This window comes from Thalia democratica, chromosome 5, assembly GCF_965202585.1.
Source record: "Thalia democratica chromosome 5, ktThaDemo2.hap1.1, whole genome shotgun sequence".
Classification (NCBI taxonomy): Eukaryota; Metazoa; Chordata; class Thaliacea; order Salpida; family Salpidae; genus Thalia; species Thalia democratica.
This window is the reverse complement of record NC_139169.1, coordinates 48,959,279-48,975,319: the sequence shown is the minus strand read 5'-3', so window position 1 is coordinate 48,975,319 and position 16,041 is coordinate 48,959,279. Positions and strand designations below refer to the sequence as shown.

Below are 16,041 nucleotides of genomic sequence, written 5' to 3'. Positions count from 1 at the left end.
ATTTTTACAACTGTCTTATTTTGCACACTAGATACTACAAAAAACATTCTTACCAAATGTAGTTTTATATGTAAATTTCAAACTTAGAAATTAGAAAACACAATTAGCTCCTTATACTAAGTGCAAAGTAAATTTAAAAAAGAAAAAAAAATTTGAAATGTTTTTTTGTACAGTTTAACTTTTTTTTATCAGTTATTCGCAACTAGTTTTGAATTGCCAGAAGATAATGTTTTTCTGTAACATGTTTTGTTTTTTGTTTTTTACTTTAACTTTGTCATAAGACCTCAATTATTATACTATTTTATAGTGTTAAAAAATTTATGTTTACAAGCTATAACATCTTTGAAGGATACTAGTTGTAGTTGCAAGTTTCTGTGTATTTTTATTAAAAAATTTGTTATATGGATATCAAAATATGTAAAGAAGTAAAATAGTCTTTTGATGCACTATATTAAGGGCATGGGGGATAAACACCCTTTTTTGTTTTTTGATTTTTTTGTTTTTTTGGGTGTTTTGTTTTGACTAAAACGGCAAATAACTAGAAATCACTAAAAATCTATCTCCTCCTACGTTTTTTGAGATAACTACTTCAAATTTTCAGGAAATGTTCCTTGCAGTATTTAAAAACTGTTTTTTTTTTTTTTTTTTTTTGTATAAATTTTTGTTTTTTTATTTTAAAAAAATTCTTTTCGAGAGAATTTTCTAAATATATCAAGAAACATTTCCTGAAAATTTGAGGTAATTATCTCAAAAAGCATAGAAGATAGATTTTTAGTGAAATAGTTTATTTTTGCTGTTTTAGTTTGCGCCTCCCATAAGGAACCTATTGTTGCCTCCAACTTTAACCTGCTATATCTCAAAAATTAATTTATTTTTAAAATCTGTAAAAAGCATCTTGTAGCTTAGTAAAAATTATTAATAATAAGATCAAAAACCAAAAAGGGTGTTTACCCCCCCCCACCCTATGCCCTTAAGTTACTTGTAATTCATTTTAAAAATTTACACTAGTGCAGGGAGCGTATTAAAAATTTTGTTACAATTAATTCCAAAATTTTTTTTTTTTTAGTGTTATGTTTAAAATATAGTTTATTACCTCAATATTTTTGTTTAAAAAATTTAGAAAATATTGTTTTTTAGTAGATTGAAATTGTTCATTTTTTTCATTTGTTTTGACTCTCCTTAAGATATTATCATAATTAGCGTTAATGTGTAAAGAATAGTTATTTTATATATGAGCGCAAATGAAAAAGTTATCAATCATTGAAATGCAAAGAGATATAATTTACACAATTAGTTTTGTTAAACTTAATTTTTATATTTTACATTAAACTACTGTAAAACTCTGTTTTATTTTTATACCATGGCTGTGTATTATTTTTATAATCTCTTTGTATCTGAAGAGCTGATATTCAGCAAAATGTAGTTGTATAAATAAATATAAACAAAAATACTTGTGTAAAAATAGTTATCATGCAATAATTCACTAAAGGGCATAGGGGTGGGTAAACACCCTTTTTGGTTTTTGATATTATTTTATATAGTTTTTACTAAGCTAAAAAATGCTTATTACAGATTTAAAAAGTTCTAAACAATTTTTTAGATATAGCCGGTCAAAGTTGGAGGCAACAACAGGATCCCTATGGGAGGCGCAAACTAAAACGGCAAATAACTAGAAATCACTAAAAATCTATCTTCTCCTACATTTTTTGAGATAACTACCTCAAATTTTCAGGAAATGTTCCTTGCAATATTTAGAAAATTCTGTTGGAACAGAATTTAAAATAAAAAAACAAAAATTTTGTAAAAAATAAACAAAAAAAAAGTTTTTAAAAACTAAAATAAAATGAGCAAAAATTTTTAATCAAAAATAATTCGAATGAGAAATAGTTTAGCCATACTTTTGAAACAAACTTCAAGCAAGCTTGAGTTTTTAATTATAAATAAAGTAGCCTGAATAAATCAGTTCAGGTGGCAACCATGTAAAAATTTATTTAATAAATGCTACAAGTAAAATACAAGTTGTTGAGAAAGTAGTTAACAAGTTAACACTTTTTCTTAGTTTCATCAAAAAATTATGTTTAAAATTTAAATTAAAACCAATTTATATTATTTAACTAAGATTTTACAACTTAAAGAGTTTTATTTTGAATTAGATTTCTACAAACTTTTCAGCTCAGTAATTTATACACTTTATAATTTTGATAGTTATTTAAAAAAAATTAATTTGGTTTTGTAACAACTTTTAGTTGTTTAGTAAATAGTTAATATAAAGTAGTTTTAGTCATAAAAAGAACTCTTTTAACTATAACTATAAAATGGAAATATTTAAAATAAGTTCTTAGGGTATTTTTGAAAAATTAAAACTATTTATTATATAAGAAAGGCAAATTCTGCCAATGATTTGTTAATTCATTTAAATAATCTAATCAATTAATTCATTAAATTGTTTAATAAGTTTAATAAGACTATAAGGATTCGGTAAAAACAATAACAATTTCTATAAAAACTAACCATTATTTAAACTATCAATATCTTTAATTTAAGGCAGATATGTGAAGCTCACTTGAGTATTAAAGTTTTGCAGATTTCCTTAACCTCTTTTTAGATTACAATGAAGATAACTTGAACAATCAAAATGGGCGTCTTTTTAAATTTCTAGTATTTAAACTACTTTCAGTACAATATACTTAATTAGAAAAGTAACCTTTTCAAAGTAACTAAAGTTCAGCATTCAAAACTTTAAAAAGTTTACAACTTAAAGAAACATCTGACTACAATCTACATTCTTCAGTTTTAAAAATAGGGTATTGTTTCGAAAGTTAACTTAAATGTATTAACAATTTTTCTAAAGTTACATTTTTGCAATAATGTAAAACATTGTAGTCCTTACAATATAATTATACAAAAAATAAATTTTTAAGTTGAGCAATTTTGCAAAGTTCTAAAAATCTCTTGATTAAGTAAGGTGTAAGTTTATTTAAATAAAACGAAAATTCTCAAAATAACAATTGTTAACAAAAGTATTTTTAATCTACTAAATAAATCTCGAAGAACAATCGTAAGCGTAAAACATAAACACATGATAGTGGCATTGCAAATCTCAAGTAAGAAAGTAAGATTTTGTATCGTCTATAAAAAAAAAAAGAGCAATTACAAAACTGATTTTAGATTTATAAACAGTATTGATACTATTTATAAGCCTAATGTAGCTATTAATAGTTCGAATCAAACACAAATGTTAACGTATCATTAGATTTACTACAAAAATAAAGCTTATTAAACTACTTAAGCTTTTTGAGCTTAATATCGTGAATCATGATTATTAATTTAGTTGAAAAAGTAAATAGCAAATAACATGAAAATTAGTAAATAAATACCGGTAAAAACAAGTTTTAACCTCAAAAAGAGTTAAACAAACTACTTTTGCTTCTATATGTGGAAATTAAAAAGTATTACTTTTTACATTTCTACTAGTCTTTTTATTAACAAAAAAGCGCTCAAAATATTTGGTCCTAGGACTTAATGCACGACTGTCTGTCTTAATTCACCATTTTTGGTCACAAAAAAAAAACAACATGTATATAAATTATATACAGCATACTCGTCAGACTAAACTATTTTGATGCTTTAAGATATTCTATCTAAATATTTTTTAGTATAGTTTTTACAATTTAAGCTTCATTTAAGGTATTTGCATCAAAATTTCTTACTTTTTTTATTCGTTAACTGTTGACTGTTGACGATATATGATTAAAAAATACAGTTTCTTTCAACTACTGCTAGATTTACGGCATCCACAAACTTTAAAAAATATTTTTAAAGGTTTGTAAAAAATTATAGTTACATGGTTTTAAACCCGATAAAGAAATCAACGTTCTAAAAGTACTAAACATAACAAAATGACATGATTTTTAGAAAACTTGTAGGTTTATGTTTGTTACAGGCTGTAACTTACAGCATAAAGACTTATATTTATCTTTCGCTAGTTGTTGTAGAGCTTTTTTTTACAGTTATTGATATATTCAAACTTATTTTAAGGATTTTTATATATAAACTATTTTTTCTTAAAAACTAAGTTTTAAGTTTGTTTTTAGAAATTTGTTGAACTTTTTTTTTTTTGTATACTTTTGTAACATTTCTCAGTTTTTTTGAGCATCGTAACGATAATAGGGATATAAAGTGTATATTTAGACACATGTAGATTAGTATAAAGTCGAATTAAGGTTATACTAAACTTACAAGTTAAAAACACAAAATTACTAACAATGAATGAACACAAATATGCAGTTTGATAACTAACAAACACATACTTAAACCTTAGGAACAAATGGACTACATCTTATAAGTAAACGTTCCAATTTATTTCAAACTGTTAAGCTCACACATAATACATCACTGCCGAATACTAATTATTTCAAAACGTTGTCTATTTTGTCTATTTTCTAGAAAAAAAAATTCAATTTTTTTACGGACAAGCTTATTTATTATTTTGACAATAACTTATATCCGTTCACTAAACTTTTAAGACGCAAATAAAAACGTAGACAAAACAAACAACTTTTACTAGCGTCTAAGAAAATTACACATTTCCGCTATTTTTTTCTATATTTTCAATTTATAGAATTAACGTCGCTTATTTGCTACATTATTATTTTTTTTTTATTTTTACTTTTTTTTGGTACGCTTGTTATTAAAAAATAAAAACATTTTTTAGTTAATTTTTTACTTTTTTAAATTGTAATTTTAGTGTTTAACAACAGAACTTTTTATAAAAACTAAATAATATATAAATGTAAGATACTGTTCACTTTTTAACTTTTGCAATAAACTTCTTTTAAAAAAAAGTCGTATAGCGTATACATCAAAATTTTAAGAATCAAAAGTTTCTTTTTACTTATATTTTTAAAACTTTACAACAAATTAAGACACAACTTAACATAAAAATTAAGTATAAATGATTAAATCATTGAATTGTTCATAGTCCTTCTTTTCGGTTTTTTCTCTTCCTTCTTCTATTTCGGCTGCTTTTTTTTGGGTGGCAGGAACGTGTTGCTAAAAACTGGTAAATTTTAGTTGGAATGGAAAACAACTTTTAATTGCAAATAGTACTTCCGGCTTCTCTTCTTATATCTGGTTTTGTACTTTATAGGTTCAGCAAACAATCACATTAATTAGTATTGAAAAAAATAAAGTAGACAGGAGTTTCTTGATTGTGACGTTACAGTTCAATTAAAGCACGAAATCTTCATATCCTCTACATTCCATTATCGTTTTAAACAAAAATTACATTTATATAATGTAGAAGGTGGTGTTGGGTGTACTTAAGCAATAAAAAAATTACATTTGAGAACGTTCACAAAGATAAAAATGCAGCAAATTCTTTAACGAGCGACTACAAGGGGATTTGGTTTTTACAAAAGAAAAAATCTAACACAATTTTATACTTTAATTTAAAACGAGAAATAAAAAAATGTGTTTTATATTTATGAAATTTTACGAGTAATAAAAAAACTTGAAACTTTCTTTGAACAATTGTCTTTAAACTTAAGCTAAATTCAATTTTAAATAATCTGAATATCGTACAACGTATTACTACAACTACATATGTATCCTTTAAAAAAATCATTCAGTATATCAAAACAATCAAGTAGAAGTAGTAAACAAATTGAACATTTTGTTTTCATCAACAAGTACGAAGCATTTTAATCGGGAATAAATATTTTTCTGCTTTATAAATATTTGCGCGATTCTCAGCTAACGTTTCTATGCTTAAAAAAGTAACAATTGCGCTTTTCTTGGCGACTTAATAAGTTGCAACTTTGAACTAAAATATTGTGCCTTCTGACGACTTATGTTGTTTGCAACGTTTTCAATAAAGCATTGTGCTCTTGAATAAAATAGTTTGCACTTTAAGAGGGACGGATTCTAACCATCGGTTTTTATATTTCACATATATCAAAACTCACTATTCAAAACGGTTATTGTGAATAGTAAAGACAGGGAATAACAAAATACATCCAATAATTACAATATATATGTACAATATATGTATAAATAAAATACATATGTAATTCAAGGCATTGTGATTTTATGTATGTCGCTGTACCTTAATTATCGGTCAGTGCTTTGTAAGCTTAATAACAACTTTTTTGTGCTTTGTTTACTTAAATTTTAAAATTTAATTATTAAATTTAAACTAAACCTGCTTCCTAATTGTATCTAACTTTGATTTTGTTAAAATTATAGATATAATCGTTACACCCATTTAATATATAAAACACACGTTATATCAAGTTCCTGTGACTTTTATTGTCTTTACTGTCGTTAAATTTTATTGATTCACTAATTAATGGCTGATGTTTCATTTTTATTCAAAATAGATTACATACTACTTTTCATATTATAGTGCTTTACTGCTTTCCCGAACATAAAGACTAAATTAACTAACTTTATAATACAAATTAAATAGCTACCTTAATCTTCATATATATTGTGACGTAATTATTGGATGTATTTTGTTCAATCATTTACAACGATAAAATAAATTTGAATCAGTTTTTCTTTCCAATAAAGTAAATGGTTTGTTTATATTATGATTTGTTGTTTCGTTGTGTATTTTAGGTTACTTCACTTAATTTAGATTTAATAATTACAAATATTATATAGTTTTATAATAGTTTCATACTAAGTATTTTACCTATTATTAACTATTAACCTGTTAAAATCTGTAGAAACTATTTTATTTTAATTTTAATGAAAACATGTATACACATACTTTATTCTATGCTTTTATCCTTACATTACAGTAACTATTTTTTACAGAACCCAGTTGAAGTGTGTTGATTCGTTAACACACAAAAACATATGTTGGTACAATAAAGAAGATTACTGTACTATTTGTTTTTATTTATATTCCAGTGAACTTGTTTCTCTAGAATATTTTATTAGCAAACGATTAAATCTATATTTTGAACAGTTAAAGAAAATTTATAAATAAAAAACACATATCTCATACCATTGTATATCATCACTTTTTCCTAACAACTAAATTTACTGATTGTTATCGCGTTGTAGTAAGTTTTCAACAACAATTTAACTCACATGGTGCTGAAAGTTCATGCAGCTCCAGAATTCAACTTTTCAATATTTTTTGTATTGACAACTTGTAAACATTAAAGACGCAGCTAACACAGATTGAGCTTGCAGCTCTAATTTTACCAACATTTTGAACATCTAACATTAAAATTTGAAATAAGCTAATTTAGCAGTAAAGTTAACGACGTTCATTTACACATTTAGCTTTATTTTTTGTACAACTTCATGATGACATAACTTTCTTACTTTTTAAGCAACTACATATATATTTTTTATATTATTTTAAAGCTCAGTTCCCAAGCTTTGGGATTGTACAGCTGAAGCAGAGGCCATTTAAAGCAGCGGTTTTTAAGGCTTAAACTCTAAAATAAAACAAATAAAATTTTTAATTTTTCATTTATTTAGTTTAAGCTAGATCTCTAACGTTCCACCTCACGGACGACCCTGGAATTAAGTAGTATAGATTTAAAAAGTTTTATTAACTAAAAAAAAAACCTTTAATATATTTAAAAAACCGAAACAGTTTACCAACAACAAATAAAAAAAACTCTATATTTTGCCCGGTAAATGTATTTATATTCATTTATTTAACTAGTTATTACCATAATTAATGAATTAACTAATAATCATATTAATGTAATGAATACTTAGCTCTTAAATATTTTAAAATTTTTTACAATTTTTTTTTATTGGATTTTTAATGTTAATAATTTCATGTAAAGTTAATCAGTTAATAACGTATATTAAAAATGTAGTTTTGAGTTTATAAGGACTTTTTTAAAATAAACATAAATTTTACTTAATTAATCATAATAAAAGTTATTACGTGAACCACACATAATTTTTCTTAACTTTAAACATCATAGTTGAAATATTTTTTATTAAGTAATTTTTTTACTAAATAGACATAAAAGAATTTGAATTTCGGTATTAGTGCAAAACTTTTAGGTAAATGTTAGTAGTTATTGTATAAATTACTTTTTATTTATTATTTTTGAAAAGATATAAAACAATTTAGAGTTTTTTTTAAACTATGAAACTATTTGAATAAAGTTTGAAGTAGATATTGCAAAAACGATAAAAAATAATTAATTGTTTAAATTTACTAAGAAAAAGGCTTTTTACTACTATTTTTTATCTATACATATTTACTAATGGACAAAAACTATATGATCAATAAACTAATTAGCCTAGTCCACTTTAACACAAAATAAACAAAACAAGTTAAGTAACTAAGTAACTGAGTTATTATTAATTTTACATGAAAACCTATAAATTTAAAGTATGTTGTCTAAGATTTTATAAAAACTATTGATAGTATGTGTATAAGTATGTAAATATTTAAATTACACTTAAAACCATTGATTTACTAATTTGTTAGTAAAGCAAGTTTATATAAAAATATTAAAAATATTACTTATGAAAAAAGTAACTTTTGTTTTAGAAAAGAGTGATAAATTATTGAATGTTTGTATTAAAAAACATTGCTGTTATAATCAAAACATTAGACTTCTTTAGACTTTGTAGTTAAAAATAATAAAATACATTTTTTTTATTTGTTAAGATCAAAGAACTCCGAGACAGTTTTTTATTGTTTTTAAGAAATTTTAGTAAGTAATGTAATAATTATACAATAATTGTAGGTAGCATTTTAATAAGGTAATCTGTCTCCCATTTAAGATGAAAATACTGCGCCCCTGGCGATTTATGTTAATTGCAGCATATATTGTGCAGTTAGCACTAAATAAACACAGACGTATAAATCTATAATTAGAAATAACCACACAAATAAAATTAAGCACTTCTTATTCTTAGCAAAAAAATCCTAATAAAAGACCTAACTTTTAGTAAATCAATAGACCACTACAACGCTCTTGTAACTTAATTGTAAACTTGCTGTTTCAAACTAAAATATTGTTCACATAAATTTTCTCATCATAATTATAATCGATTGACGCAAAATAAAATATATTTTAAATTATATTATCAAGATTCAAGATATATACATCGTTAAAAATCGTTTAGTAAATGAACTAGATCTTTTTTATTTCTCGCTGCGCTTTTTAAAATCTGATTTCTAATCAGAAGATTTCTAAAGTTCAGGCCACTCTTGGTCTCAACATATGGGTGCTGTGGGTAATAGAATATATAAGAATATAATAACACCTAGATAATTGTAAAAAGCGAAAGAAACTTGACTTTATTTACAAGTCAAAAACACGAAGATAAATGATCACTACAAAACTAAAACATAACTATTAACAATTAATGAACACAAAAATACAGTTCGAACTTCAAATACTAATAAACACATACCTAAACCTTAACAACAAACGGATTTTTTTTTATAAATAAATTTTTTAAATTATTTCAACTTGCTAAGCTCAAAGTGTGAGCTGTGAGGTGAGTCTCACACTTATTACCTGACTACCGAATGCCAATGCTTTTAAAACGTTGTCTACTTTATATAGATAACTTATATCCGTTTACGAAATTTTAAAGACGTAAATAAAAACGCAGATAAAACATTATTTTTACTACCGTCTAAAATAAAATGCAATTTTTTTATTACGTTTATTCGCTATTTAATATGGTTTTTATAATTTATAGAGTTAGCCTCGCTTATTCGATACAATTTTTATCAATTTTCAACTGCTAGTTAGAGCTAAACTAACTAACTATCAATAAATATTTTCTCTTTACTATAAAAATAAGCCTTATTGGATAGATAATGTTTGAATAATTTCGGCTAATTAAATATACCCTGTAAATGAGCTTACATGAAACAAAGACATTACTCTAATAAATAGTCATATTATCATGGACTTTATCATGCATAACAATTAAAATATTTATACTTACTGTTTAATAAAATATGCTACTTATCTATCAACATATCTTTAATCTGGATTTATTCAACACTGCAGTAGTTTTTTAGCACTTAGAAAGTGATGTTGGGCCCTATCTATCAAATAACCAAAAAGAGAAAGTTCTAACTTCAAACAATAACATTCATTAAAAAAAAACATATTAAGTCTTAATGAAATGTTTCTAAAACTAAGTTTGTAAATGACTGTTTACTCTTCAACTTATTAATTGAAGTTATTCTACTTTTATTTCTATAATATTATTTTAAATATTATAGAGTATTACTTATGAATTATTTAAAAATATTATTTACGATTTTCCATAGTTTTTTGCTGTTACCTTTATTATACTTAACTATTTGTTTGAAATAAGTACTTTTTTTTTGAAATTTGATCTTGATTTATATAGTTCATACTAAGCTACCAGATGCTTTTTACAGATTTTAAAAGTTCAAAACAATTTTTAATATAAGCTGGTCAAAGTCTGAGGTAACAATAGAAATCTTATGGGAGGCACAAACTAAAGCAACAAATAACTAGAAATCACTAAAAATCTATCTCCTACGTTTTTTGAGATAATTACCTCAAATTTTCAGGAAATGTTCCTTGCAATATTTAGAAAATTCTTTCAGGAAGAATATATCAAGGAACACTTCCTGAAAGTTTGAGTTAATTATCTCAAAAAACATAGGAGAAGATAGATTTTTAGTGAAATAGTCTATTTTTGCCGTTTTAGTTTGCGCATCCCATAAGGAACATATTGTTTCCTTCGACTTTGAGCGCCTGTATCTCAAAAGTTATTTTGAATTTTCAAAATCTGTAAAAAGCATCTTGTAGCTTAGTAAAAACTATATAAAATAAGATCAAATTTTGATAAAAGTGATTTACTCCCCTTATGCGCTTAACATTAATCCACAAATCATACACATCACACTGGATTAAAGACATATCTTCTACAGCCTCAGTCAAGACAAATTTCACAAAGAAAGCAACACCTCCAGATTGATTAATGTTAGAAGTGCTGTTCACAAACTCATAACCCTCCAATTTACCAATAAAAGTTCTCATACTAGTCAGCCAAGTTTCACATACACAAATTACATCAGGCAAACCCTCAACTAAATTCAAAAGTTCTTCAATTTTATACTCATTTGCATATAAACTTATGTTCATATATAAAAATTTAATGCATTTTATATAACCGAGTTTTACATCAGTTAAATCCAAGTAAAACTCATCTTTTCTTTTAGAAGAAACATATTTATTAAGTCTAGAAAAATAATCATCATCAAAATTATTTACATCTGACAAGAAAGAATAGAATTTTCACAGTCATAACAATAAAATTTACAAATAATTTTTTTATATTCACAAAGTTTTACAGTTTTTTCAGTAGCACACTCAAAATGACATCTTTTAGAATATAAAAACAATTTAAATGATTTTTAAAATTTTTACAAGGCAATTTACATTTTTAACATACAGTTTTTTTATTTCACAATTTTTACAAAAAAAGGTAAACCAAATTCACTCATTTTAACTAAACTCTTGTAACATGAAGTGAAACATTTATGATGCATCCATATAAATCAACCATTATAATACAAGCACTCATCTCAGGTCAAAGTTGGGCCGCATAATAGGTTCCCTATGGGACTGGACAATAAAACAGCAAAAAAGACTACTTTATTTTAAATCTATCTCCGAGATTTTTCAAGCAAACTTCTTCAAAATTTCGCAGTCTAATCTTTATATAGTAACAAAAAAACATTGGTTTAAAATCTAAAAAAAACATTAAAAAAAAATTTTTGTCATTTTTTTAAATTTTTTTCAAGTAATAAAATTCCTAAGTAACATTTTTTTCTTTTAATATAAGGAACATTTCCTGAAAAATTGAAGACATTTGTTAGTGATTTTTAAAATTTCCAAGAAAATTGACCCAAAAAATTTTTGGTCCATATGTTTGTATCGGAAACTTTTTACAAAAAATTAAATTTCTCAAAAGTTAAATGATTTTTTTGAATTCTATAAAAACTGGCTTGTAGTTTGTACTTAGAGCTTCCTTAAAAAAATCAAAGTTAATTTTTGTAAAAAAAAAGTGTTTTATCCCCCCTATGACCTCTAATTCATACTCACTCACACAGTCTTTACAATAAAAATGATCTTTATGAGATCTATAAAAATTAAACTCATAATCATTGAAATCAGAAAATTGTGCATGTAACCATCTCTCAAAATTGTCACAACAAGTATAATCCACATTTAGGGGTTCAAAGTCATTTTGAATCACCCTGCAAACACATTCTAAATCAACTAAATTATCTAATTTAGGTTTTAGTTGAAGTCATTTAAACAGATATTACTCTTAATATATTTAAAAGATAAATAAATAGCTTATTGTTAGCTCTGCAGTTTTTTCAATATCTTCAATTCACATTACTATTCACAACTACTTTTTTCAAATGAATTTTAATAAAATGCCCAATCTATGAATGTGATTACCAGACGCCAGATCTACTTTGTTGTGTAAAGCAAAAAAACAACCTGATTGACTAAAAACTAGGCTTAGTTACACTAAGCTAGCCTGGTTTAGAAGAAAATAAAAAAATTATAAGGGCATAGGGGTGGGGGAGGATAAATCACATTTTTCACAAGTTGATCTTATTATGTTTAGTTTTAACTAAGCTACGAGCTGGCTTTTACAGATTTTTAAAATTAAAAATAATTTTTGAGATATAGCCAGTCAAATTCAGTGACTACAATAGGTTCCTTATGCAGGGACCAAACTAAAAAGACAAAAAAAGACAATTTCACTAAAAATATATCTTCCTCTACATTTTTTGAGATAACTACCTCTAACTTTCAGGAAATATTCCTTGCAATATTAAAAAAAATCTATCAGAAAAAAAAAAAGTAAAAATTTTATATAAAATAATCAAAAAAAAACTTTTTTTTTTGTCATAAAACTTTAATTTTTAATTTTTTAAATTTGCCACAACAGAATTTTCTGAATACTCAAGGAACATTACCTGAAATTTTGAGGTAGTTATATCAAAAAACGTATGAGAAGATTTTTAGTGATTTCAAATTATTGGCTGTTATAATTTGCGACTTCCATAAGGAACCTATTGTACTTTTTGAATTTAACTGGCTATATCTCAAAAATTATTTTTAATTTAAAAAATTTGTGAAAATCAACTTGTAGCTTAGTTAAAACTAAACAAAATAAGTTCAACTTGTGAAAAGTGTGATTTATCCTCTCCCACCCCTATGCCCTTATAATTTTTTTATTTTCTTCTAAACCAGGCTAGCTTAGTGTAACTAAGCCTAGTTTTTAGTCAATCAGGTTGTTTTTTTGCACTACATGACAAAGTAGATCTGGCGTCTGGTAATCACATTCATGGATTGGGCACTTTATTAAAATTTATTTGAAAAATTAAAATGGAATCCTAAAAAAAAAGCTGTAGTTTGACAATTTAGACAAAAAAGAGCTTCAAAGCCTGGAATTTAAAACAGAATCACTAAAAAAGATGGAAATTTTAACTGTTTTTTAGATGTAAAATAATGAAATTTCAATTAAAAACAAAAGATCTATTATAAGATAATTCTTTTTTGTATTATTTAAAATTTTATTTGTTATAAAAAGTAAAGTAACTTCACAGTACTTTAAAATGTTGTTTTACTAGTTTTTTTTCTAAATTAGATTTTTTACTAAAAATGATCTAAAAAACTAGTTTTTTTAAAAACTTGCAATAAGTTCAGAAGTTTTTTTTATTTGTATAGTCAAGTTTTTAGTTTAAAAAATTTTGCGAAATAGTTTAATTTAATGTAATTTTAAGATGAAATTTATAGAAATCTAAAATAAGTAAAAATAAATTGTCTAACTATTATTTTGGTTCAAAAAGTTATAAAATTTTAGATTTCAACACATAACTTACAATATGAAGCCATACATTCTACTTTTAATATGTTTAATATCAAGTAAGTTTTATTGTTTTTTATAGTTGGAGTATATTTTGTTTAGTAGTTTTATTTACAACTGTTTGTAATTAATATTTTTATTTAGTTAGTACTTTTCTTTTCAGTTATACATATTGTTGCTTATTGGTCAAAAGAGTCAGATAAGGTTTTAAATTATTTATTAGAGAAATTAAATTAGAAATGTTGGGTAGCACAATTTTTCTCTTCAATGTTGGAGTGTTTTATAAAAATATTTTAAATAAAAACTTTAAATAATGAAGTAGGTGGCTACTATTGTGTTGGAGTAGCCCTTTATCTAGAAGTTTTCAGAAGTTTTTCCTTAAATACAATGTTTGAAAAATAAAATATTTCGTTAAGTTATACAGACATTATAATAACTTACTTTTTTTGTAAAAAGTTAACCATTTAATAAGCAAATGATAATTTAAATTGATAAATAGTTATAGATAATATGTTAAGGCCATAGGAGAGTGACTTTTACAACTAGATTTTACTTAAAAACGTTTTTACTAAGCTACAAGTAACTTGTTACAAATTTTAAATATTCAAACTATTTTTTTAGATATAACTGCTTTAAGTCGGAAAACAATAGGTTTGTTATAAATGGTGAAAATTAAAACGTTTTAAAAATAAAGATTACAAAAAATCTATTTTCTTCTATGTTTGAGATAATTTCTTTAAATTTCCCAGAATTTTATAAATATTGAAAAGATTCTCTCACAAAACAAGTTTCTCTAAAAATCTTTAAAAAAATCTCTCATAAGGAATTGTAAAATTATTGACGTGATTTTTTAATTAAGATCAAAATAAGATCAGAAAAGTTTGATTTTTAAACTTTAAAAAAATCCATACTAGATACTTTTCTAAATATTGCAAGGAACATTTCAAAAATTTTGATGAACTTATTTTAAAAAAACAGAAGAAGGTAGATTTTTTGTGACTTATTTATTCACCTCTTAAGTTTTTTCCTTCCATAAGTAACTTATTGTTCACCGATTTCAGCAGCTCTTACTCAAAAGAAACTTTGAATATTAAAAATTCATATAAAGCAACTTGTAGTTTAGGTAAAATTCTACAAAATAAGATCAAATTGTAAATAATTAAATATACACCTCTGTGTCTTTACATTTTGATATTTTATAGATGTTATTAATAAAGTGTCCTTAAAAATCTTTCTTTAAAATGGCAATTTTAATTCTTTTACATTTAAATATGTTATGTTAATTAAATTATTTAGTTAAAAAATTTAGCTCAATTTATAAAATTTGGATAGTCATTAAAAGAACAATTTCAGCATTTAAACTTAAATATAAAGTTTAGAATTTAGATTCTTTGAAATATAAACATCAAAAGTTTTTAGTTATACACAATTTTAGATAGTTTTCAAAATGTTGTGGTCGAGTAGTTCAAGTGACATGGTCATTGGTCAGTAGGGTGCATTTGTTACTCCTCAAAAAAGAATCTATTAGAGTAGCACAATAATAATTTTTTAATCATCAGGAATAACATAAAAAAACAACACAAAAAGTATTAGCTTCCCATTGCGCTTTTTACATTTTTTTAAAAACAATCCCTTGGTATAAATTGTACCTTAAAAAATCAACCTAAAGTTTTTAGCTGCAAATTTTTGTACATGCAGAAGTCATCCCAAAAACACATTTTAATGTTTTTTAGACTATCTGAAAAAGTTTCACAAAGACACTTCTTGATTGAAAGAAAAAAAAATAATAACAAAAAAATGTAAAAAAGTACAAAAAATTAAAAAATACCTCCATGAAACTTTCTTCAAATTTTCTTAAAATGTGTTGAATGTATTTTTGTGATGATTGCTACATGTAAAAAAATTAGCAGGTAAAAACTTGAAGGTTGAATTTTAAGGTCTCACTCTCTTACAATTTTTGTTTTTGTTTTAAATTGTTTTTAGAAAAATGTAAAAAGCGCGACGGTGGTTAAAGCTATGAAGCTAATACTTTGTATGTTGTTTGTTTTATGTGATTCCCTATGCTGAAAAATTTTTATTTGGAGACTTGAGGGTTGGAGCAACAGATGCACACTATTGATCAGCTTTTACTTAACCTCATAAATCAAAACTGAAAAT

The 16,041-nt window shown here is 24.5% G+C and overlaps 2 protein-coding genes across 2 annotated transcripts in view; one reads left to right on the top strand and one right to left on the bottom strand.

Annotated features, from left to right (window-relative positions):
- Nucleotides 1–2,667, bottom strand: part of LOC145835350 (exportin-6-like) — a 36,279-nt gene extending 33,612 nt beyond the window's left edge. The window contains exon 1 of the mRNA XM_082942906.1: nt 2,512–2,667. Within this exon, the coding sequence (XP_082799032.1) occupies nt 2,512–2,514 (3 nt within the window). The 5' untranslated portion in view covers nt 2,515–2,667. The remainder of the gene's footprint in view (nt 1–2,511) is intronic.
- Nucleotides 2,668–13,885: 11,218 nt separating this feature from the next.
- The window catches only part of LOC145837292 (disintegrin and metalloproteinase domain-containing protein 10-like), a 32,862-nt gene continuing 30,706 nt past the window's right edge, over nt 13,886–16,041 (top strand). The window contains exon 1 of the mRNA XM_082945098.1: nt 13,886–13,943. Coding sequence (XP_082801224.1) covers nt 13,904–13,943 — 40 coding nt within the window. The 5' untranslated portion in view covers nt 13,886–13,903. The remainder of the gene's footprint in view (nt 13,944–16,041) is intronic.